The following is a 26,407-nucleotide window of genomic DNA, read 5'->3' as shown; positions in this document are numbered from 1 at the left end:
TGATTTTTGTGTGTCAAGGGCTTACAATTACCAGGAATTGTTCCAGACCAGAAAACTAGTTCCTGTTGTCCAGAATTATGTTTCTAAGATAGTAATGGGGGGACTAAACTTGTAATCTGCTGAAAACATGTTTTTGAGATTTAAGTTATTGAAGCATTTGCTTATTGTGAATTAAAAGAAAACAGAAAAATCATTATAATCACATTTCCTCCTTGATGTTTTGGGGATTGTTTATCATTTTTTAAATTTTAATGTTTAAGTATATTAGAGACAGGGTCTTACCATGTTGCCCTGGCAGGTCTCTAACCCCTGGCCTCAAGCAGTCCTGTCACCCCAGCCTCCTAAATTTCTGAGATTACAAGCATAAGCCACCATGCCCAGTCTGTCTTTTTTTTTTTTTTAAAGACAGAAAGAACATACCATTTTTTCCAACAACACTTATCTTTCCAGGACAAGTCAAAAACTTATTGAATGCCCTTGAGTATATACTCAAGATTAATAGCTGAGGATACTACCCGCGAGTAGTTGGATTTAGTAGAGAAAAGAGTATATTGAGACAGGAAACAAGGTTCAGTGGTAGAAAGAAAGTGATTCTTAAATTAGGTCTTGAGTTTGCCATTTTAGGCAGAGAGAACAACATATACAAGTGTGAAAATCATAAAACATTCTGGCAGTTGGGAAACCACAGGTAGCTTTCGTGTTGTTGAAACTTGGAGTTCAAGGCAGGAATGCAGGAGATGACAGGGACTGGCAGATGAAGACTGGGGAGTTAGGCAAGGTGTGGGCCGTGGAGAGCTTTGTCTTCAGTGCTGTACTACTCACGCCAATCTCAAATCACTTTTTTTATTTTAATTTGAGACAGGGCCTCACTCTGTCACCCAGGATGGAGTGCAGTGGCATGATCATAGCTCACTGAAACCTCGAACTCCTGGACTCAAGTGACCCTCCTGCCTCAGCCTCCCAAGTAGCTAGGATTATAGGCATGTGCCACTGTGCCTGGCTAATTTGTGTATTTTTTGTAGACATAGGTCTCACTTCTGTTGCCCAGGCTGGTGTTGAGCCCTTGGCTTCAAGCAGTCCTTCTGTCTTGGCCTCCCAATGTGCTAGATTACATGTATGAGCCATCAGCTGTTTGGAGACAATTTAACCCAAGTGGTATTGTCTATTATTCCTTTTTTTTTTTTTGAGATGGAGTCTCGCTCTGTGACCCAGGCTGGAGTGCAGTAGCATGATCTTGCTCACCGCAACTTCTGCCTCCTAGGTTTAAGCAATTCTCCTGCCTCAGCCTCCCAAGTAGCTGGGATTACAGGCATGTGCCACCACACCCAGCTAATTTTTGCATTTCTTAAATAGAGACAGAATTTAACTATATTGGTGAGGCTAGTCTTGAACTCCTGACCTCAGGTAATCTGTCCACCTTGGCCTCCCAAAGTGCTGGGATTACAGGTGTGAGCCACTGGCCTATTTTTATTTATTTTTATTATTTATTTATTTATTTTTTATTTTTATTTTTTTGAGACAGAGTCTTGCCCTGTCACCATACTGGAGTGCAGTGGCGCAGTCTCATCTCACTGCAACCTCCGCCTCCTGGGTTCAGGTGATTCTCATGCATCAGCCTCCCGAGCAGCTGGGATTACAGGCATGTGCCACCACACCCAGCTATTTTTTTTTTTTTTTTTTGTAAGTAGAGACAGGATTTCACCATGTTGGTCAGGATGGTCTTGATCTCCTGACCTCGTGATCCGCCCGCCTCAGCCTCCCAAAAGTGCTGGGATTACAGGCGTGAGCCACGACAGCCAGCCCTGTCTGTTACTCTTAATGAACTTAATGACACCTCTGTCAGTGTTAACATGTTTCTCCCTTTTAGGATAATGCCATGAATATGCAGAACTAACCGCTCAGCAAACACTCAAAGGTAATGGGAAATGAGCATGCCACAGATAAACAATGGAGAGAGGCTAGAATGCAACTTAAATTGGAATTTAAAACACAAAAACACACTCCACTCATAGTGTAGGAGATATTTAGTAACATGAATTGCAGTTTTAAAACTCTAGTCAAAATGTTAAATATTTGAATTTTTTTCTAACAATTTAGGTGAAATGCAATTTGGAATAATTTTAACAGGCCTCGTGGCCACCTTTTTGGTTTAAATATTTGTTTACTTAGCTATTTTCTTCCTCTTTACTTGTGTGGGCAGTGAACCTAATAATTAGGTTAAAGAATTTAAAAAATCAATTCTAGAGAGCTCACCTTTGACTAACATAGCAAATACCATCATTTAGATTAAATCAATAGTAATTTCAGGCTAGACATGGCGGCTCATGCATGTTGTCTGCAACCTCCACCTTCCGGGTTCAAGCGAGTCTCTTGCCTCAGCTTCCTGAGTAGCTGGGACTACAGGCATGCGCCACCATGCCCAGCTAATTTTTGGTTTTTGTTTTTTTGAGACAGAGTCTCACTGTGTAGACTAGGCTGGAGTGCAGTGGTGCGATCTCGGCTCACTACAACCTCTGCTGCCCAGATTCAAGTGATTCTCCTGCCTCAGCCTCTCGAGTAGCTGGGATTACAGGCGCCCGCCACCACACCCAGCTAATTTTTATATTTTTAGTAGAGACAAGGTTTCACCATGTTGGCCAGGCTGGTCTCGAACCCGTCACCTCAGGTAATTTACCCACCTTGGCCTCCCAAATTGCTAGGATTATAGGCGTGCACCACTGCGCCTGGCCTGCCTCAGTTTTAAGCATGAACAGACCAACAGACCATCAACGAGCACCAGACATTTGAGGAATGGAATATTTGGGCCATTGAAGGATTTTCTTTTTTCTTTTTTTTTTTTTGAGATGTAGTCTCGCTCTGTCGCCCAGGCTGGAGTGCAGTGGCCGGATCTCAGCTCACTGCAAGCTCTGCCTCCCGGGTTCACGCCATTCTCCTGCCTCAGCCTCCCGAGTAGCTGGGACTACAGGCACCTGCAACCACGCCCGGCTAATTTTTTGTATTTTTAGTAGAGACAGGGTTTCACCGTGTTAGCCAGGATGGTCTCGATTTCCTGACCTCGTGATCCGCCCGCCTTGGCCTCCCAAAGTGCTGGGATTACAGGCGTGAGCCACCGCGCCCAGCCCCATTGAAAGACTTTAAGTCAAATGACCTGACAGTCCAACTTTAAAAGAACACAACTTTATTTTTTCAAAGAACAATTTTAGATTGATAGAGAAGTTGTACAAAGAGTTCTCATATGGCCCACATTCACTTTCACCTGTAACTAACATTATTATGGTGTATTTACTTTGATTGAGCCAATATTGATACGTTATCATTAACTAAAGTTCATACTTTATTCAGTATTTCCTTAGTTTTTCCCAGGTCCTTTTCTGTTCTAGGGTCCCATCCAGGACACCACATTAAACCTAGTCATCATGTCTCTCTAGACTCCTCTTGGCTGTGACATTTCTGACTTAACAACGTCAGTGTAGAGTAAGAAAATAAAAACTAAAAAGAAAAAAACCTCAACCATTTCTGGCTTACATTTTAATGATGCTAATTCTGATTGCAGGATTCAGAAGATTCTGATGGTGGCAAAGTGAAAGCAGTGAGACAGGTTAGGAAGCCACTGCAGTAATCCAAGGCAAAGAATGATAGGTTGGATCAGAGTGATGGTGGTAAAAGTGAAAAGTGTTCCATTTGGGGATGTTATAAAAGCCATGAGCCTGGATGGAGAAACTAAAGGAATGAGTATAGAGGAGAAGAAAAGAGTTCCAGGGATGGAACCCTTGGGGCACTTGAATGTTTAAAAGTTAGTGAGATAAAAAACTAGCAAAGGAGACTCAACAGGAAGTGGCCAGTTAGGTAGGAAGAAAAGCTGGGAAATGATGCATCTTGGAAGCCAAGAAAGTGTTTCAAGGTGAAGGAAATGATCCCTTCTGTTTTGCCCTGCTTATAGGCCAAGTCAGATAAGGGCAGGGAATTGACTTTTGCATTTCGCAGGAGGAGCTGATTGGTGACCTTGAGCAGTTTCAGTAGAGTGGTAGGAGCGGAACCATGCTTGGAGCTGGTTCAGAGAGGATGGGTATGCACAAGGAAAGCTGCACGAGGAAACTTGCTGTGGTGATAGATGTGTTCTTTCTCTCAAAAGTAGAGGATATGTAAATTATACATGCAAACTAATATTTATGAGTGAACCAATGATAGGGTCTTACTCTGTCACCTAGGCTGAAATACAGTGATGCGATCATGACTCACTGCAGCCTCGACCTCCTGGGCTCAAGTGATCCTCCTGCCTCAGCCTCCCAAGTAGCTGGGACCACAGGCACACACCACCACGCCTAATTAATTTTTAAGTTTTTTGTAGAGAACAGGGTTTCACCATGTTGCCTAGGCTGGTCTTGAGCTCCTGGGCTCCAGCGAACGTCTTGCCTCGGCTTCCCAAGGTGTTGGAATTACAGGCGTGAACTACTGTACCCGGCCCAAATATTTAGCCAAAGGTAATAATATGTATACTGAAGTATTTAGGGGAAAATGTACTCATATCTGTAACTTTGAAACGCATTAAAAATTAAGATGGATAGGGCCAGGTGCAGTGGCTCACATCTGTAATCTTAGCACTTTGGGAGGCCAAGGCAGGTGGATTACCTGAGCTCAGGAGTTCAACACCAGCCTGGGCAACACGGTGACACCCTGACTCTATCTACTGAAATACAAAAAAAAGTTAGCCAGGCGTGGCGGCGTGCGCCTGTAGTCCCAGCTACTTGGGAGGCTGAGGCAGGAGAATCGCTTGAACCTGGGAGGTGGAGGTTGTTGCGGCGAGCAGAGATCACGCCACTGCACTGCAGCCTGGGCGACAAGAGTGAAACTCCATCTCCCAAAAAAAAAAAAAAAAAAAAACCAGACTGTGAATAAACTTTGCTTGTACAACTCTGAATACCAGAAAACAGTGTCTCTTCCAAGTTCTGAGGGAAAATGCTGTTCAGCCCAGGATTCTGTTGAAATCTATACCCAACTGAGCTAGCCTTCAAGCATAAACATAGAATCAAGACATTTCCAGACATGCAAGGACTCAAAACATTTGCCCCTCAAGCACATTTTCTGTGTCGCGCATTCTGGAGTGCAATGGCATGTGATCCTGACTCACTGTAACCTCCACCTCCTGGGTCCAAGCGATTCTTCTGCCTTAGCCTCCCAAGTAGCTGGGATTACAGGCACGCACCACCACGCCCGGCTAATTTTTTGTATTTTTAGTAGAGACGGGGTTTCTCCATGTTGGCCAGGCTGGTCTTGAACTCCCGATCTCAGGTGATCCACCTGCCTCAGCCTCCCAGAGTGCTGGGATTACAGACATGAGCCACTGTACATGGCCAGAATTTTTTTTTTTTTTTTTTTTTTTTTTTTTTGAGATGGAGTTTCGCTCTTGTTGCCCAGGCTGGAATGCAATGGCGCAGTCCCGGCTCACCGCAACCTCTGCCTCCCAGGTTTGAGCAGTTCTCCTGCCTCAGCCTCCTCAGTAGCTGGGATTATAGGCATGTGCCACCATGCCTGGCTAATTTTTGTATTTTTAGTAGAGATGGGATTTCACCATGTTCGTCAGGCTGGTCTTGGACCCCTGACCTCATGATCTGCCTGCCTCGGCCTCCCAAAGTGCTGGAATTACAGGTGTGAGCCACCGCGCCCGGCAAAAATGTTTGTTTGTTTTTTTTTTTAAAGTCATGGAAACTTGAGGAAATGCAGAAGGCCATCAGTAAAGGAAGTACAGTTGACCCTTGAGCAACAGAGGTTTGAGCTGCGTGGTTCCACTTATACAATGGATTTTTTCAATCTACATGTGTGTCAAAAAGACAATGTTCATAGGATGCACAGCCCACTTACACAGAGGGCCAACTGTGCGACTTGAGTATGCACAGACTTTTGTATATGCGGGGGTCCTGGAACCAGTCCCCCATGAATACAAGGTACAGCTGTGTCTTTTTTTTAAAAAACCAAGTTAGGCCGGGCGTGGTGGCTCACTCCTGTAATCCCAGCACTTTGGGAAGCTGAGGCAGGCGGATCACGAGGTCAGCACATCGAGACTATCCTGGCTAACATGGTGAAACCCCATCTCTACTAAAAAAAATACAAAAAAATTATCCGGGTGTGGTGGCCGGGCGCCTGTAGTCCCAGCTATTCGGGAGGCTGAGAGAGGAGAATGTTGTGAACCCGGGAGGCGGAGCTTGCAGTGAGCTGAGATCGTGCCACTGCACTCCAGCCTGGGCAACAGAGCGAGACTCCATCTCAAAACAAAACAAAAAAACCAAGCTGGCCGGGCACGGTGGCTCAAGCCTGTAATCCCAGCACTTTGGGAGGCCGAGATGGGCGGATCATGAGGTCAGGAGATCGAGACCATCCTGGCTAACATGGTGAAACCCCGTCTCTACTAAAAAATACAAAAAACTAGCCGGGCGAAGTGGCGGGTGCCTGTAGTCCCAGCTACTGGGGAGGCTGAGGCAGGAGAATGGCGTGAACCCGAGAGGCGGAGCTTGCAGTGAGCTGAGATCCGGCCACTGCACTCCAGCCTGGGTGACAGAGCAAGACTCCGTCTCAAAAAAAAAAAAAAACCAAGCTAACTTTTTCTCCTAGAGGGTGGTGCGGGTGGTCTTGTGAGCTTGATGATGAAAATTCAACTGGAGAAAACTGGAAATTTTGGTTCTAGTCAGTTCAGAGTTGATAGCCTTAATCATTATAGATTTATACATAGACATTCATGACATTAAAACACTTCTACTGCATAGAGGGGATCATAAAGGCTGAATACCAGGCTGTAGCTGCAAACAGTAGGCATATCTTAGTTGTCATGTAATATGTCTGATCGCTTTTCTCCTTTGGAAAACTACTTGTTATTGTGGGCAGGAGAGTGAACTGTTTATGCCTGGTCACCCTTCCATTTCCAGGGAGCATGGATGTTCTGTTGGTACTGGGAGCTGACCCAGAATCATGGGATGGTACACATGTTTCTCCTTTAAGTGTAACATGAAATCAGGAAGTTGTTCTTGTAACACGGAGTTGCGGGTCTGACAAGCCTGTTGTTTGTGTTAATACATCCTATCATTTAGCCCTCTTAGTCCCTCTCTTCTCTGCAGGTTGTGACAGTTCTGTGGGACGAAAATGCTGATTTTTCACATGGAGCAGCATGTAGGTGCTTAGAGAGATCTAGAGGCGGAGCAAGGCTGGGCTTGTCTCTTGGTGATGGTGCCTGCCAAGAGCAGGGGCTGTGCTGCGGCTGCCCTGCCCCCCAGCCCTCACAGCGAACCTGAACCTGCTCTTCCTGAGCCATGCAGCTGCCTGAAGGAGGCCAGGACCGGGCTAATTACTTACTAGAGAAGCCTCCGGTCCAGCAGCAAAAGGAGGTAGTTAATTTAGCCTGCCTGTTAACAACAGTTATATTTGTCTCCAATTCCATTAGAGATGCTTAGGAAAAGGTTGTTACACCCTGAACCCTGATGTCCATTTTCTTAATGCAAGGGCCTGTACTTGGGGTCTTGAAAGCCCCCTAATGTCAGTCTTTGAAGTGAAGTAACTATACGTGATAGGTGAATAAAATGTGTCAGAGTGTACTAGTTAGAATTTTCATAGATTACAAAGATTTTCTGTGTATTTATTTGAATTGGTAATCGGTTATGAGCAGTTTTGTGTAGCTGTTTTTAATTGTACCACAATTAAGATATCACTTATATTATTGAAGAATGGGATCATTCCTTCTAGGTGAGGGAGTAACCCTTTTATATATTTTCTTTCTCTTTTTCTTTGTTTATGGTGGAGAATAATTAAACTTCCTTTTTTTTTTCTCTGAGGTAGGTCTTGCTCTGTCACCCAGATTGGGGTGCAGTGGCATGATCATAACTTACTGCAGCCTCCACCTTCCAGGCTCAACTGATCCTCCCACTGTAGCCTCAGAGTAGCTGGGACTACAGCTACACACCACTACACCCAGCTATTTTTTTTTTTTTTTAATTTTTGTAGAGACAGGTATTGGCTATATCCCTCAGCCTGGTCTTGATCTCCTGGGTTCAAGTTATTCTTCTGCCTCAGCCTCTGAAAGTGCTGGGATTACAGGTGTCAGCCACCAGCACTTGACCATCTTCCTCTAATTTTTAGTTTTGTCACCTTGAGAAGCCTATGATACAACATGGAATTTGATGTCTCATCCTGTATGGTCCTGTGCACCCTGTTCCTACAAAAGTAACAGAGGGAGTCTTTTGGGAGGGTGGGATAAACTTAGATTCTTAAAATAATGCATGTGGGTTTTTTAGTGTTCATTTTAGATTCTCTTCAAGACAGTCAGAAGCCCCCCCTACCCTAATCTCAGTTCCTGTTTGCTGCTCTCTCCTGGCTCCCTGCAGTAGCCCCTTCTCCACCTGATCTTCCTGCTGCTGCTCTTTGTCCCCTCAGAGCTGTGTGAACACACAAGCCCGAACCACCATCCTAATGAGCAAATTCCCTGAGTCCTTACTCTACCCTGCACAGTCGGGCTCAGTTCTCTGTCCCTGATCTCCCCTAGACTATGCCACATCCCTTCCTGCCTGAGAACGTTTGCACCTGCCCCTGCCTGTGCCTGGAATGTTTCTTGCTCTCATTTGTGTCCTCCTTGCCCACCCCCAAGCCTCACTACAGCCTACTTACACTCAGGGTTTCCATTTAAATATTACTGCCCAAGTGGCCGGGCGCGGTGGCCCACGCCTGTAATCCCAGCACTTTGGGAGGCCGAGGTGGGTGGATCACGAGGTCAGGAGATCGAGACCATCCTGGCTAACGTGGTGAAACCCTGTCTCTACTAAAAATACAAAAAAAAATTTAGCTGGGTGTGGTGGCGGGCGCCTGTAGTCCTAGCTACTGGGGAGGCTGAGGCAGGAGAATGGCGTGAACCTAGGGGGCGGAGCTTGCAGTGAGCCGAGGACGTGCCACTGCACTCCAGCCTGGGCGACAGAGTGAGACTCCGTCTCAAAAAAATAAATAAATAAATAAACATTACCGCCCAAGTGAGCTTTCCTTGACTTCCATCTGTGCATTGATTAGATTCGGTCTCTAAGATGTGCTGTCATACAGAGCACCCTGGACTCATAGAACTTAAACCTGAAGTTGTAATGAACTTGCTTCCCCTACTGTCAGCTTTTTGAAAGTAAGGCTCATTTTTAAAATTGTATCCCAGGACCTAGCATAGTTCCTAACTCAAAATAGGCACTCACTCACACTTGTTTACTCAGTCTTTTTTTTTTTTTTTCCCTCCCTCCCCTCAGTGATGAGATCTTGCTATATTGCCCAGGCCAGAGTGCCGTGGCTTTTCACAGGTGCAGTCATAGCGTACTACAGCCTCAAACTGCTGGGCTTAAGGGATCCTCCCAGGTAGCTGGGACTACAGGCACATGCCACTGTGCCCGTCTTGACTATGTATTTTTTTTTTTTTTTGGTTGTTTTATTAGGATAGAGTCCTAAGAATGGCATTACTGGGTTAATAGGTATGAACATTAGATCTTTAATACATACAGTCGAATTGCTTTTCATAAAGCCATATACCTTTTTATACTCCCACCAATAATATCCCTATCACTGAGTATTAAATTATTTTAGTCTTTGCCAATATGATCATCCAAAGTGAGGCAGTATGTGGCTATCAAATGTCTGAGTCAGCTGGGCACGGTGGCTCACACCTGTAATCCCAGCACTTTGGGAGGCCGAGGTGGGTGGGTCACCTGAGGTCAGCAGTTCGAGACCAGCCTGGCAAAAATGGTGAAACCTCGTCTCAACTTAAAATACAAAAATTAGCCAGGCATGGTGGCAGGCGCCTGCAATCCTAGCTACTGAGGAGGCTGAGGCAGGAGAATCTCTTGAACCTGGGAGGCGGAGGTTGCAGTGGGCCAAGATCGCACCATTGCAGTCCAGCCTGGGCAACAGAGTAAGACTCCATCTCAAAAAAAAAAAAAAAAAAGTCTGAGTTATGCAAACAGAAGGCTTGAACAAGCCCGTTGATCTGGTTATCCCAGCAAGCCTACATGTGTCCTTGAAGGTTTCTGGGCTCTCAGGTTTTGCAGCCTTAGCAGGCTGAAGGCAACAGGGAGGACCGCTTGTGTTATCTGTTAGGCAGTAGTTTTAGTAACATGGTCAGCATGATTACCTGTAAGAGATGACCCTGCTTGATTGAGCCATATCCAGCTGTCCAAATGTATGAAATTACCATTTATCGCCGGGCGCGGTGGCTCAAGCCTGTAATCCCAACACTTTGGGAGGCCGAGACGGGCGGATCACAAGGTCAGGAGATCGAGACCATCCTGGCTAACATGGTGAAACCCCGTCTCTACTAAAAAATACAAAAAAAAACTAGCTGGGCGAGGTGGCGGCCGCCTGTAGTCCCAGCTACTCGGGAGGCTGAGGCAGGAGAATGGTGTGAACCCCGGAGGCGGAGCTTGCAGTGAGCTGAGATCTGGCCACTGTACTCCAGCCTGGGCGACAGAGCAAGACTCCGTCTCAAAAAAAAGAAATTACCATTTATCATTTAAACATATGACAGCTCCATCAACAGAGGGCAATGTATAGTCTGGCAGAGGACAGAGTGGGATTAAACAAGAATGGCTGCTTCTTTTATTTAAACTCAAATGGAAGTACAAGAAGGAAAATTACTTTGTTTACCATACCCTCTCACCTGTTATAAGCTGCTCTACCTTTAGGTTCTTGCCCTATTCCTAGACTATTTGAAGTTGTCCTTTTTTGTAGAACCTCCATACATGAGCTGAATTTTCCATGTCAGCCATGGAGCTAATTTAGAAACATGTTGCTGGGTTAGGCACAGTGGCTCATGCCTGAAACCCCGGCATTTTGGGAGGCTGAGGTGGGCGGATTGCTTGAACTCAGGAGTTCGAAACCAGCCTGGACAACATGGCAAAACCCCGTCTCTACAAAAAATAGCCAGGCATGGCAGCATGTGCCTGTAGTCCCAGCTACTCAGGAGGCTGAGGTGGGAAGTTCACTTGGCCTGGGAGGCAGAGGCTGCAGTGAGCAGAGATCGTGCCGCTGCACTGTCCAGCCTGGGTGACAGAGTGAGACCCTGTCTCCAAAACTAAAAAGTAAATAGAAACATGTAGCTGTCAATTCTGTGTCCAACTCACAATCAGCAATTTCCCTTATCTCACTTTTTTACTTATTTCTTCTTTATTTACACACATAGCTCCCATAGCTCATAAACATTTCTGAGGGCAGAGACCATGCCTTTTATTCTTATTCCCTTTTCAGCTTCCTAACACAATGCTTTCAGTGTAGTAGACACTTGAACATTAACTTAAGTGCAATTCAGAGGGGACAGCTACTGCAAGTCATTATGACAGTCTAGTAAAATGGTCAGGTTACAGATCTCAGATTTTATACCTTCACCCCCTTTCTCAGCTTTTAATAGTAAACAGAATAGGGCTGGGCATTGTGGCTCATACCTATAGTTCCAGCACTTTGGGAGGCTGAGATGGGAGGATACCTTGAGACCAGGAGTTCCAGACCAGACTTGGCAACATGGTGAGACCCTGCCTCCACAAAAAATTGTAAAAGTAGCGAACTATAGTGACTCGCACCTGTAGTCCCAGCTGTTTATGGGAAGCTCTGAGGCGGGAGGATCCCTTGAGTCCGGGAAGTTGAGGCTGCATTCAGCTGTGATTGTGCCTCTGCACTCCAGCCTGGGCCACAGAGCAAGACCCTGTCTCAAATTTTGAAAAAGTAGTTAACAGAACAGAATTGTTTGACTCTTTTATGGTTTTCTTCTCCCAAGTAGTTGGTAGAATTTGGACACTTTCTGCTCCATAACGAATGTCACTTTATATAAAGGAGCATCTCCTTAATGCATTCCAAAGGACGTATACAACTGATTTTAAGCTAATTTCAGTCTGAGACCTGGTAGAGAACACCTGACACACTTAAATTGAGGGGATTTTAATAATGAGACTATTTGCAAGGTGTTGACCCCAGCTGAGGACCTCCACACTCAGCCCACCCAGGCTAAGTCTTGCTTGTGCACCAGCTCAGCTCATGGCTGGGCCAGGTATGCCCCAGCTCACCTGTGTTATAGCTTGTACCCATGTTCAGCAGTTCCCAAGGTCTTGTCCCGTGTCCGAGAAGAATGAGGATACACTGACAATTTAAGGGTGAGGAGGGTGGAGAAGAATTTTATTGAGCGGTGAACAGCTTTCAGGAGGGGAGGTGGTGGTTCCCCACCCCTGAAGTCTGGTGGTTTCTCTCCCAGTGTAGCTGGGTCAGGGCTTTTATGGACTCACAATAGGGGCATCCATGCTGAATGGTTTGTGGGCATGCAAAGAAAGGCTAAAGCAAAGGCACCACTCAAAGGTGGGCACGGCAGTGTAGAAAATCAATTAGGAAAGAGTAGGTAGATGTAAAATAGGTGAAGGGTGGGGATCAATCAGGAAAGCCTACCAAATGGGAAGATGGGTTCTTGGTCCAGTCCCTGGATTTGACTTGTAGTGTGGCTTTCAGGCTTTCAATTGTCTTTGGTTTAGAGGTGGGGTTTCACTGGGGACCTGCCCCTGTGAGGCGTTTGTCTGCCTCCTGCCGCTATCAGTGTGGGCAAAGTTTCTCTAGAAACCACAGGGATGATGCAGCGTCCACAGCTGGTAATCAGGTTACCATCATGAGGCCTAAGACGGGGAGAAGGAAGGGGCAGGAGTTGCCCAAACCTGGAGAAGGAAAGGACTTACTTTCAATTGAGAGTCCAAGACTGTCCACAGACACTCCCAGGGTGGGAGCTGGTAGAATGAATGCCCTGAGCTGTCCCTCCCTTCCTCTCACCTTCTGCAGGCCTCCCCATTGATTCACAGCACTGGGAGCCAGAGAGTGAGGGAGCCTGTTGATGTAGTCCTTACAGATCCAAAAAGTCAGAGCAGGCTGGGCACAGTGGCTCACGCCTGTAATCCCAGCACTTTGGGAGGCCAAGGTGGGTGGGTCACTTGAGGTCAGGAGTTCGACACTAGCCTGGCCAACATGGTGAAACCCCGTCTCTACTAAAAAATGCAAAAATTAGCCAGGTGTGGTCATCCCAGCTACTTGGGAGGCTAAGGCAGGGGAATCACTTGAACCTGGGAGGTGGAGGTTGCAGTGAGCCAAGATTGCACCACTGCACTCCTGCCTGGGCGAAGAGTGCGACTCTGTCTCAAAAAAAAAAAAAAAAGGAAGAAAAGCAAGTTGTCAGCTGGATCTGGAGAGACAGATGGAGGATACCAGCACAAGATTGATACCTGTCTTTGTTTTTTGGAGACGAGTCTCACTCTACCACCTAGGCTGGAATGCAGTGACGCGGTCTTGGCTCACTGCAACTTCTGCCTCCCAGATTCAAGCAATTCTCCTGCCTCAGCCTCCCGAGTATCTGGGACCACAGGCGCCCGCCACCATGCCCGGATAATTTTTTGTATTTTGTAGTAGAGACAGGGTTTCACCATGTTGGTCACGCGGGTCTTGAACTCCTGACCTCAACTGATCCGCCCGCCTTGGCCTCCCAAAGTGCTGGGATTACAGGCATCAGCCACTGTGCCCAGCCAATATAGCAGTTTTTCTAAAACACTTTTCAGAAAGAAAAAAAAAATCAGTAACCGAGAGGAAGACCACTGAGCAGCATCTCATCACCAAGTCCTTTTGATTCTACCTCCAGAAATACCTGGACTCTCTCCTCTTTGCCTCACTGCCCCACCCACCTGTACCTCCTTGCAGTTCATCTCACAGTCAGCAGAGGAGCTTTTGAAAAATGCAAACCTGAATGTCACTCTCAGTGACTTCTGATGATTGTAACATATAAGCTTGAGCTTCTTAATTTGCATACTGTGGTCTTCTGCCAGACTACCCACAGAAGAGCCTTTGATCTCTTCAAATGTCACTGGCTTGGGGAGGCTTTCTCTGACAGCCCCCACCCCCAAACTAGTTTAGGTCCCTGTGTTTTCTGCTCCCTGACCCTGTCCACTAGCTGGAATCCACATTTGCAGTTTGTATTGTCATTACCTGTTGAACTCTCTGCATTCGCCTCCACCCTGAGGGTGGGGGTGGGGTGGGGACTCACCACTCTACCCCAGTTCCTCTTTGTCTGTCATGTGATTATAGCAAGCCTTTCCCGATTTGGAACTAGATTAACTGCTTCAGAAGTAGAAAATGCATTTGGAACTAACTTTTTGAGTTGGAAATTAACGGCGTCCTGGTGGAAGGACCCCAGCCTTGAGTTTTTCAGTCTGTCCTTATGCACATGTTGGTGAATAGCTCTGTGACCAACATTGCTTTTTCTTCTTTCAGTAACATCCTCTGAGGTGGCTCTTGGGTCACAGAACGACTGTAAATCGATCAGTCCTTTCATTGACCTCTTGAATCCTAAAGTCTTACGAGGAATTAAACAAACTCTGTTGTCATTAGAGGTCTGAGCTCCTGTTTTCTGCTTTATGCTGAGGCAGTGGGATGTGAGTAGAGACCTTAGAGGGTGGTACTGATACACAGGAGTGGTTTGTCTGTTAGCATCACAAAACATGAGTAATGGCTGCTGCCCCAGGCCGGGGGCTTTGTGTTTTATTTTTTTGAAGAGAGGAGTGTAGGATTTCATGTAAGATTAAAAACCTTCTTCTGTTTTAATGAAAGGATGAAAAGGACACTTGCTAAATATGTGTCATTGAAGTAAAGAATTAGCTACAGTTGAGGCCGGGCGCGCACGTGGTGGCTCAACACCTGTAAATCCCAGCACTGTGGGAGGCCGAGGCAGGCAGGTCACTTGAACTCAGGAGTTCGACATCAGCCAGGCCAACTTGGCGAAATCCTATCTGTACTGAAAATATAGAAATTAGCCAGCTTGGTGGCAGGCATCTGTAATCCCAGCTACTCAGGAGGTTGAGGCAGGAAAATCGCTTGAACCCGGGAGGTGGAGGTTGCAATGAGCCGAGATCACGCCATTGCACTCCAGCCTAGGCAATGAAAGCAAGACTGTCCGGAAAAAAAAAAAAAAAAATCAGCTCCAGTTGAGATTATTTGGGTTATTTCCAGTTAGAAGTTCTGATACCATTAATAAAGATTTTACTTTTAAGCTAAAAGAAGCTTAACCAGTCTTTTAGTTAATAGCAGCCAGATCTGGCCAAGAGAACAATCTATCCCTCTGTTTGCAAGTTGCAGAGTCTGCCGTGTTCCTTCTACTCATAATCCAAACAGACTAAGCAGAGCTAAAGATGCAGACAGGGAATAACCAAGTTCACAGTTCATCTGGCATGTTTTCCTGATACCACCTAAACTGGACTTAAGTCATCGTGTTTGGTGTTTGGAAGTCAGATATTTTCTGTTGAATTGATGCCTGCCATAGTACCCATAACTCCCCGTTCCTGACATCCATCACACTGTGATGTGCCTGGCAACTTTCTAGTCCCTGAGCTCCTTGGGAGGGGTGTCCATTTTATCCTCAGTTCACCGAGCTCAGAGCTTGGTCTTTGTCTAGTACAGGTCATCATATGATTGTTGAATTTTTCTTTTTTTTTTTTTTTTTTTTTTAAGGGCATCTATTTTATTAAAATCAGTGCAATTTTTAAAATTGCCAGAATTCAAATACACAGATTTTTCTTGAAACCTCTGGATCTCTGTGTGTCTACGTCGGTCTCTTTCTACCCCCTCCCTTCCTCTCCTTTCTTCTCCCTACTCCTGCAGTTGAAATTCTGACATTCCAAAAGCATTTCAGCTCCACCAAATAGGACTTGCACGTGTGACAAAACGCAAAACAGTTATTTTGAATGGAAACTTTTTGTACCCCTTCGGTAGAAGTTTATTTTGGGGTATTGTCTATGCGTTTAGGTTTCGCTGCCTCCAGATTTATCTGGGTGGAGTAATATCACATAAGTGTGAACTACCTTCCTGTTTTGTTAAAAATGAGCAATTTCTCTTGATGATAAGAGGTCAGCTGAAGAGGTTGATGAGTATAACCTAATTATCTTTTGAACTAAAATATTTCTCAGAGAAAGAAATATCCTGTAATTTGGTTAGTCGTCTTAATTGTTCATCTTCTAACATGTGTGAACATTATGAAGAAATTTTTTTAATGCATGAATAGTCCTGGTCTGTTAATGTGATCGTTTTTCTCCATCAACTTAGTTGCTGGTCAGTGGGTAAATCAAAAAGTCTAAGGTCTTCCAGACTGTTTCATACAAATTTTGCTGGAAGAGTTGTAGCTATTAAAATTACCACCCTGCAAAAGTCTGTGACAAGTCAGACAGGCAGACCAAATCAGAATTAGACATCACATTGCCAGGAAGTGCCCCATCCTGAGAGGGATTAGTAGGACATGTGTAGAAACACTTACACCTCCTCTCTCCCTAGTCCAGCCCCCTTTATCCCTGTCATACTGAAAGTTCCCTTCTCTCTCCACCCACCCCCACTCCTTCCCAAGCTTATACCTTTTTTTTTTTTTTTTTTTTTTGAGACAAGGTTTCTCTCTGTCACCCCAGCTAGAGTACAGTGGTGCAATCACAGCTCACTGCAGGCCTGGACCTCCCAGGCTCAAGCAATCCTCCCACCTCCACCTCCTGAGTAGTTGGGACTACAGGTGCACACCACCATGCCAGGCTAATTGTTTAATATTTTGTAGAAACAGGGTCTCCCTGTACCCTCTAGGCTGGACTCAAACTCTGAGGCTCAAGACATCCTCCCACCTTGGCTTCCTGGAGTGCTGAAATTACAGGTGTGAGCCACCGCACCCGGCCTACATCTTTTTATCTTAGACAAAGAAGTAGGTGGCCTTGTGGAAAGGTACTCCACATAGCCTTTAGGCAGGGTGCTTAAGTTACAGGAAGACTGGTTGTCTAATTCTGTTACCTCCTTTACCTCTCCTTGCTTGGATCAACAAACTCATGACAATCAGTCTTTCTAGGATCTATTTAAGAGGTTCTTGTTTATCACCAAGAATGTACAAATTGACTGGGCGTGGTGGCTCATTCCTGTATTCCCAGCACTTTGGGAGGCTGAGGTGGGAGGATCGCTTGAGCCTAGGAATTGGAGAACAGCCTGGCATCATATCAAGACCCTCGTCTCAAGTTTTTATTAAAAAGGTAGAGAGAGGATGTATAAATTGTTGTAGACCCAGCTTGCTCTAGGGCCCTGAACGTATTACTTAGAACATTTAGAACAAAGCCCCCACATGTAAGTCAGTTCCCCAAAATATGCTAGATACCATACTAAGAGCTGTGAGGAAGACAAATGAGAACTGGATATGGAGCCAGCTTCACTGCTTGCGGGTTAGTTTGGGAGGGGGCCAAGTCATAGCAGCACATGGTACAAAATAGTGATAGACGAGATACCATAAGGGGATTATATTGTTGACAGTAATCCTCCATTAAATACTATAAGATTGAAGCAGAGAGAAAGGTGACCAGGGTGGTTGTAAGCTCTGAACTGAATTTTGAAAGATTTCAATAGACAAGGAAAAGTACAGACAAGCGGTGGGGAGGAGTACAGTGTGTTTAGAGGTCGGTGAGTTGACTAGCTGACTGCACGACAGGGCTCATTTGGAGAAGCAATGGATGATCAGAGCAGATAGTTGGTGATGGCCAAATTATGAAAACCGGAATGCCAGGCTATATTTGCACTTGTAGAAGGATACTTAAGGCTCTTTAACAGAAAAATGGCAGTGGTTAACTTTGGGGGCACTTAAGCCTTGTTTTTTTTTTTTTTTTTTTTTTTTAGACGGAGTCTTGCTCTGTCACCCAGGCTGGAGTGCTGTGGCCGGATCTCAGCTCACTGCAAGCTCCGCCTCCCGGGTTCACGCCATTCTCCTGCCTCAGCCTCTGGAGTAGCTGGGACTACAGGCGCCCGCCACCTCGCCCGGCTAGTTTTTTTGTATTTTTTAGTAGAGACGGGGTTTCACCGTGTTCGCCAGGATGGTCTCGATCTCCTGACCTCGTGATCCGCCCGTCTCGGCCTCCCAAAGTGCTGGGATTACAGGCTTGAGCCACTGCGCCCGGCCCATTTAAGCCTTGTTGCCTGGACATTTGGTGGGTTCCCATCTCCTGACTCACCGATGTTCCCCTTTCACACTGATCCTCACTTTGAGCAGCTACTTTTCAGAAAGGTGGCAGTTGGAAAGAAAGCAGTATTCATGGGGCATGACTCCTTCCTTCGTAGGCAGAGGGAAGTATGAAGTAATGAATGATTTTTACCATGGAAAGTTGGAGTTTGGGGACTTTGTCCTCTTGCCTGTCTTTCCTTCCTCCTCCCCTCTTTTTTCTTCCTTTCCTTTAAAAACGTTTAAAAGGTGCTAAGTCAGAACCTCTCATCATTCCATCACCAGGGGTCAGGAGGTGTACTTGACTAACAAATACCCTTTGTTTTTCTTTTGTGATTTTTTTTTTTTTTTTATGGAGTCACTCTGTCACCCAGGCTGGAGTGCAATGGCATGATCTCAGTTCACTGCAACCTGTGCCTCCTGGCTTCAAGCGATTCTCCTGCCTCAGCCTCCTGAGTAGCTGGGATTACAGGCGCCCACCACCACACCCAGCAGATTTTTTATATTTTTACTAGAGACGGGGTTTCACCATGTTGGCCAGGCTGATCTCAAACTCCTGACCTCAGGTGATCCACTCGCCTCAGCCTCCCAAAATGCTGGGATTACAGGCGTGAGGCACCGCACCCGGCCAGGAGAGTTTTAAAACTTCATAAATGCATTTCATTTCTTCTCAACTTTCTGGTTGTTAAAAGTCAAGTACCTATCACCTGGCCTGGTTGGCGAAAATGCTTTTCAGATTTTTGTGGAGCCGTGGCCTTGCTGTAGTTGCAGTCATTCCAAATGGAGACTGATCTGCTCGGCAAATGTGAGAACTGTTCTCTCTGTGTTCCTGGGTGAGCCATTCAAGCTCTCTGTGGGACTGGGAACCTTAATTATTGAACTACCTTTGCTGGTTATCTCATCACTAAGATTCTTAATAGTTTGTCTGCACTGTGGGTGTTTTCATGATTTGGCACACAGCACAGCAGGCAGCATTGCCGAGATGTTTTTCATGTTGCAGAAAAACTGTAACAGATGGAGGTGGTGATTGTAAAGCACTTATTTAAAGTGTTAGTAATGAATCACTATAGCTTGAAACTGAGTCAGTTAGCCATACTAAGGGAAGTTGAAGAGCATTCTAATAGCTTCTAATAAAATATGTAATCAGGCACCTGAAGAGAACTGACTTTGAGTGGCTCCCCAGTACTGTTACCCCCGCCAGGGCCCTTAGAATTTGTTCCTAGGGGTTAAAGTCTTTTAAAAGCATGCGTGCATGTGTGTTTTCTCTTTTCTAGGAACTTGAAATTATGTAGTAGATACCACTAGAATTCATGAAATTTGTCTTTAAGTCATAGTAGAATTTCAGTATTGCTCCTTTGGGATTGACTGAGTGATACTCAGGAGTTAGACTAGTTTTACCTGGGTTCTTTGAATAACTGGGGACACCGCACTGGCCTATGTTGAATTTCTGCACTGCAGGGACCAGCTATAAATAGTGTTTTTGGTTTTTTACATGTTAAGAGCTTGAAAATGTAATTCTTCCCATCATTCATGCACAAATGCTCTCACACAAATTGCTTCACAGATTGATAAAACTTTGAATAATTTTTCCCTGAAGAAATGTTGAACTTTTCTGCAAGCTGTTGCAACTGGAGTGCTTGTTGAAAGGCTTGATGGGACCATAAATGTACAGCTTATTTCTTTAAAAAAAAAAGATTTCTATTTTTTATTCATTTTCAGATGACTGAATATGTTCAGGCTAGAAAATATCCCCTTATTTCAAAATGCAGCAATCTATAAACAAAATACTTGCCATTTTTCTAAATGACACCTTTTTCTATAATTTGTATAGAAAATTAATTGCAAGGACCGGGTGCTGTGGCTGACGCCTGTAATTCCAACACTTTGGGAGGCCGAGGTGGGTGGATCCCTTGAGGTCAGGAGTTTGAGACCACCCTGGCCAATATGGCGAAACTCCATTTCTACTAAAAATACAAAAACATTAGCCGCGTGTGGTAGCTGGCGCCTGTAATCCTAGCTACTTGGGAGGCTGAGGCACGAGAATTACTTGAACCCAGGAAGCAGAGATGGCAGTGAGCTGAAATGGCGCCATTGCACTCCAGCCTGGGTAACAAGAGCAAAACTCCGTCTCAAAAAAAAAAAAAAAAGGAAAAGAAAAATTTATATATCATTATAGTTAAGTGAATTTTCACAAACAAAACACACCCAGGTCAGTAAATGTGAGATAAACAGCACCTCCGGAGTTCCTTCATGTCCCCTTCCATTGACTTGTACGTATATATATATATTTTTTGAAGTGAACATAAACTCAAGATTTTATTGTCTTCATAATAAAACAAAAGATTACACTTAGAACTGGATCACTTGGCCCTTTCTCTTCTTATCTTCTCCCAGTTCAAAATGCTTGCATCTTTTAATAGCCAGCATTCTCTTAGATCTGCAATTGGGCTCAACGCACTCAAGCCTTAGCACAGTCTTTGTGGTTTCAGCCTTTTTCCGGAAAATCAGCTTAGTCTGCCCACCGTAGCCACTCTGCTTCCTGTCATAACGCCGCTTTCCCTGGGCATACAGAGAATCCTTGCCCCTCTTGTACTGTGTCACTTCGTGGGGTTGCTGCTTGCCACACTTCTTACAGAGAGTCCAGCGAGTTGTAGGAACGTTGACCGTTTGCGTCAGTGTTATCAGCACAGAAAGGACTTGTATATTTTTAATTCCTCTGTAGAAAGCTCACCTCATTCCTCATCTCTTAAATTTCTTCCTGATTTGGGCTCTTAACATTATTTTCAATCTCTTTGCAAAAAAAAAGAACTCTCTTCACTGAAACTTGTCTCTTCCTCCTTTCATAATCTCATCTCTTGATCAATCTGCTTCCGTTAAACCAAAGTGTCTTGTGTGGCTACAAAGTCATAACTCGAGGGAATATGGGGGTTGGAATAGAAAATGCAGCTGTGGGGTAGTAGCTAAAAACATTCCTTAGAGATTTTAAAGCTGAAGGAAACTTTTTTTGTGAACTCACCCATGGATTTGTGCAGAGGGAGTGAATAAGCAAGTGAAGAAGACACGGTGATGGGAGCAGCTTGCTCATGCTCAGGAGTCTGAGTAGGCCTTTAAAAATTATTTGTGGCCAAGCACGGTGGCTCCTTTCTATAATCCCAGCACTTTGGGAGGCCAGGGTGGGCAGATCACCTGAGGCCAGGAGTTTGAGACCAGCCTGGCCAACATGGTGAAACCTTGTCTCTACTAGAAATACAAAAATTAGCTGGGTATGGTGGCGCACACCTGTAATCCCAGCTGCTTGGGAGGCTGAGGCCCTTGAATCGCTTGAACCCGGGAGGTGGAGGTTGCAGTGAGCTGAGATCATGCCACTCCACTCCAGCCTGGGTGACAGAGCAACAGAGCAAGACTCTCTCAAAAAAAAAAAAAAAATTACATTTTTAAAAACATTAATTCCATGTTTTCCTGCTTTCTGGGGGAGAAAAACATACTAAACACCAAGTAATAATTTTTATTCTGTAGACAGCCATAGTTCTAAGTTGATGTCAAATCTGGGAGTTGCCCTGGAGTTGTGTTTATTGGGGGAGGGGACACTTTTTAGGGAGATTTGCCTCTGTCTTGGTGAAGGTGACAAGAAGACAGTGTAGCTCTATGAACTCCTGGCAGGTAAGTAGTTACCTTTTTCTGCAAAGTTACTGGTCACAAACCGAAAGTGTCCCTTTCTAATGATTACTTTGTTCTGTTTTGATGCACAAATAGGTTACAAGCAGCTCTTTGTCAGTCTGACTCTCGTCTGTCTTCCAAGAACAAGTGTATACAGTAAAAGTAGACATACCTCACCATTTCAGGAGTTAAGACATTTTCAAAAACTCCTCATAGCTGGTATGGTTGCACGCACCTGTAGTCCCAGCTACTCCAGCCTGAGCAACATAGTGAAACTCTGTCTCTGAAATGAAATAATAAATATTGTTTATAAGCCTGTGGGGTTTTTATTATTACTATAGGATGATGCTTTATAAGATCATTATTAGACCACATTTTCCTTCTAGACCTTATTTTTGGTAGGTCACAGAATCCTGGCCTTAAATAACTTTTAAAGTAGCTCCTTTTCTTTTTTTTTTTTTTTTTTTTTGAGACGGAGTCTCGCTCTGTCGCCCAGGCTGGAGTGCAGTGGCCGGATCTCAGCTCACTGCAAGCTCCGCCTCCCGGGTTCCCGCCATTCTCCTGCCTCAGCCTCCCGAGTAGCTGGGACTACAGGCGCCCACAACCGCGCCCGGCTAATTTTTTGTATTTTTAGTAGAGACGAGGTTTCACCGTGGTCTCGATCTCCTGACCTTGTGATCCGCCCGCCTCGGCCTCCCAAAGTGCTGGGATTACAGGCGTGAGCCACCGCGCCCGGCCAAGTAGCTCCTTTTCTCAAAGGCTATTCAGAGTTTTCTGTGCTGCCAGTACAGGGGCAGGTGGTGGTGGCCTGGCAGGATTGAAGCGCACTTTCCCTCCTCAAACTTGTCCTTGGTGTATACTTTATAATTGTCTATCAATGCAGCACCATTGCTGGCCGCAGCGCAATGCAGTGGTTTTAAAATGAAGATTTTAAAATTGTGAGTGTATCTTGCGTATATTGTTTTATCTCATTCCAGTGTTTAATGTAATTTAAGAGAAATGAAATGACGACTAAAAGAGTTTTCATCAATACTCTTAATGTGTGTGTGACTCTTGGAAACTTTGAATACGCTGGGATTTACCAGTAGCTAATTTTTTTGAGAGTTTGCTACACATATTTATTAGCTCTTGCAGGATTTACCACCTTATCCTAAGCATTGAAACCCAGTGTCTGGCACCTGCAGCCAGAGTTTGGCAAGCATAGCAGATAAGCACCAGCATTGCAAAGCTCTGCAGGGCATACCCTCTATTAAGAAAGAAATTAGCCTAGAGTAGTCATTAAGGCAGCCTGGCCAGTTGTTGATTATCTGTCATTCTTATCTACCCTTTCTATTGCATCTCACTTTGAATGGCAGTACACAGACAGCACTCACTTTAGAGCAATCCAGCTTCTAATTGGCTATGAGTACAGCATTGTTCAACATCTTGAATAAATCGTTTTGTAAAGAATTTTACCAGTTTCCTCTCAGAACTTTGTTATGTAGTGTAGATTACCACTGTCCTAGCCAACATTTTCCTGGGCCCACCATTTTGGGGTTGTATTCACATTTCTGTTTTATCTTTTACCAACCTTATGCCTTCCACCCTTTGCCTTTCGTTGTAAGTCTAGAATTCATAGGGTGGCTTTCACACTGTACCTGATTCTGTTCTGCGCTGTATATACTAGTCCCCCCTTACCTGCGGCCAGTTGCAGTCCAACATATATGTAATATATTTCGGCCAAGCGCAGCGGCTCACACCTGTAATTTCAACACTTAGGTAAGCTGAAGCAGGAGGATACTTGAACCCAGGAGTTCAAGACCAGCCTGGGCAACATGGCAAGTGCCTGTAGTCCCAGGTACTCAGGAGGCTGAGATGGGAGGATCGCTTGAACCCAGGAAATTGAGATGCCATGAGCCGTGATGGGGCCACTGTACTCCAGCGTGGGCAGCAGAGCAAGACCCTGACTCAAAAGCAGAAAAAAAGATATTTTGAGAGAGAACACATTCACATAAATTTTTATTACAGTATATTGTTACAACTTTTCTTTTACACTTTTTAAATATAAAGACAGGGTTTCACTATGTTGCCCAGGCTGGTCCCAAACTCCTGGGCTAAAGCAGTCTTCCCACCTTAGCCTTCCAGACTGCCAGGATTAATTATAGGTAGGACTGGCATGGTGGCTCACACCTGTAATTCTAGCACTTTGGGAGGCTGAGGCAGGAGAATCCCTTGAGTATAGGAGTTCAAGAATAGCCTGGGCAAAATAAATAAATAAATCTAAAAATCTAAAAAATAATAATAAACTTATAGGTATGTGTATAGTGTAGGAAAAAGCATAGCATATCTAGAGTCGTGTACTATCCATGGTTTCAGGCACCCACTGGAGGTCTTGAAACGTGTCCATCATGATAAGGAGGACTACTGTATTACTGTACACATTACAGTGTCATGGCCTGGCCTATCTGTGCAATTCAAGAGGCAGCATTGGAGAGAACGGTCATTGGGAATACGAAAGTCTGGACGTGATGTTAGCTCTCTGGGGTCACTACCTCATAACCTGGGGTGGCCATTGGTCTGTTTTTTTACATCTGTAGAATGCAGTGGTTCAGTTACAGGATTTCCAAGGCGTTTGCCTGAATTGTGCTGGTTGATATACATTCAGCACTATCTGACTTTAATACAGTGTGGCATTTGGGTTATTGAACTGAGTAGGATTTGCCATGCTTTTTCCTTAAAATAGTTGTCCCATACGAGGGCATATGGTTGTCCTCAGAAGCAGCAGTGTTCTGGAGCTGTTTGGTGGTGACCCATACTTGCAGTAACCAAGAGAAGCCATGAGGGGATCAGGACTTTATCACTGTAGATTCTGGAGGTCGGTTGGAAGATCTCTAGAGGAGTCTGATAAAAGGTTCTGTAGATGCTCAGTTCTACTGTGTCACCTGTCTCTCCCAGAGAGCAGACTTTGTCTTCATCAGGCTCCCTTATTCTCCTTTGTGTTTGCCATTTTCCAGAACCTCCTCTCCAGGTTTCTCTCTTAGAAAAAACAAACAAAACAAAAAAACTGGCTGGGCACAGTGGCTCACACCTGTAATCCCAGCAATTTGAGAGGCCAAGGTGGTCAGATCACCTGAGGCCAGGAGTTCAAGACCAACCTGGCCAACATGGTGAAACCCCGTCTCTACTAAAAATACAAAAATTAGCTGGGCAATGTGGCATGCACCTGTAATCCCAGCTATTCGGGAGGCTGTGGCAGGAGAATCACCTGAACCCAGGAGGTAGAGGCTGCAGTGAGCCGAGATCGCGCCACTGCACTTCAACCTGGGCAACAGAGCGAGACTCCGTCTGAAAAAAGAAAGAAAACTAACTCTTGCCATACTTCTTTCTCCTTCCTTACTGAGGGTTTCATTCCAGATGTTTGGGAGCCTGACTTTTCATTTTCAGAGATAATTTCTGTTTCATTTTGACAGAGTTTAACATAGTGCCGGTTGTTTGAAGTTACAAGGAGTCTTTTTTTTTTTTTTTTTTTGAGACGGAGTCTCTGTCGCCCGGGCTGGAGTGCAGTGGCACCATCTCGGCTCACTGCAAGCTCAGCCTCCTGGGTTCACGCCATTCTCCTGCCTCAGCCTCCCGTGTAGCTGGGACTACAGGCGCCCGCCACCTCGCCCGGCTAGTTTTTTGTATTTTTTTAGTAGAGACGGGGTTTCACCGTGTTAGCCAGGATGGTCTCGATCTCCTGACCTCGTGATCCAGCCGTCTCGGCCTCCCAAAGTGCTGGGATTACAGGCTTGAGCCACCGCGCCCGGCCCAAGGAGTCTTATATCCGTATAACTGATAATACTTTGAATAAAACCGTTCACAAACCTAAAAGGCAGCATAATTGTAACTACCTTTTTAAAGGGAAAAGGAAATGATTGGGGTTTTTTGTTGTCTTATTTCTTTTCAGGTTTTGAACGAAGAATGTGATCAGAACTGGTACAAGGCAGAGCTTAATGGAAAAGACGGCTTCATTCCCAAGAACTACATAGAAATGAAACCACATCCGTAAGTTGAGTTCCATTAGTCTTGCAAGGGTTGGACCCACCTCCTTGTTTCAAACACTCTTTTTAAAACTGAGATCACTGGGATGGATGTCATACTTTTTATTCACGTTTCTAGGGAATTAACAAAGGATATTGATCGTACATGTTAACAGTATATAATAATACATAATAGTCAATAATATTATATGTTTTAGATCGATAATTTAAAGCTTTCCGTGATCTTCAAAAATAAAACAATAGGTGTGCGGGTCCGTAATTCTTTTTCTGTTCAACATGTCTCAGGGCCAGATATGTTTCATAATTCTGCATTTTTTTTGAGTTTTGGAAAAGGTACTTAGATGATTTTGTGTTTATATGTGCTAATCCTGTGGGACAGTATCTTAATATCTTTGTATCCCCAGAGCACAGTGCTTGGCATCTAATAGTTCTCAATCATTGTTTATCCTAGTGTTCCTACTTCTGAGAGAACAAAATAGGCTGTCCTCCAGGCTGCTGGGAGCAGTCAATATTTTTAATTTTTTTCAGAAGCTACCCCTGCCACGATTTTATTGATAACGCAACATAGTGGAACCCCAGGAGCTCCTGCAGACCACTGTCCTCCCATCCTCACCTACCCCTCATTCACGGGCCCTGCTGCTAGCACAGAAGCAGTTGTTGGCTTGCCTTGCAAGTGTGTCAGGGAAGCCGAGGCTTTCCACGCTCAGACTAGAAT

The 26,407-nt window shown here is 44.9% G+C and overlaps 2 protein-coding genes across 4 annotated transcripts in view; one reads left to right on the top strand and one right to left on the bottom strand.

Annotated features, from left to right (window-relative positions):
* Positions 1-26,407, top strand: part of GRB2 (growth factor receptor bound protein 2) — an 86,778-nt gene that overhangs the window by 47,787 nt on the left and 12,584 nt on the right. For all 3 annotated transcript variants that reach the window (XM_003913427.4, XM_021927958.2, XM_017950969.3), the window contains exon 3: positions 25,599-25,696. In XM_003913427.4, the coding sequence (XP_003913476.1) occupies positions 25,599-25,696 (98 nt within the window). The remainder of the gene's footprint in view (positions 1-25,598; positions 25,697-26,407) is intronic.
* Positions 20,128-21,853, bottom strand: LOC103878986 (60S ribosomal protein L36a-like). Its single transcript, XM_021927960.2, has 2 exons — positions 21,846-21,853; positions 20,128-20,732 (listed from the first exon to the last, which is right to left on the bottom strand). Exons 1-2 carry the CDS (start codon positions 21,851-21,853, stop codon positions 20,366-20,368), a joined length of 375 nt encoding a protein of 124 aa, XP_021783652.2. The 3' UTR covers positions 20,128-20,365.

The sequence above is a fragment of the Papio anubis genome, chromosome 17 (assembly GCF_008728515.1).
Source record: "Papio anubis isolate 15944 chromosome 17, Panubis1.0, whole genome shotgun sequence".
NCBI classification, from domain to species: Eukaryota; Metazoa; Chordata; class Mammalia; order Primates; family Cercopithecidae; genus Papio; species Papio anubis.
Note: the sequence above shows the minus strand (reverse complement) of the source record. Positions and strands in the feature narration are given on the sequence as shown.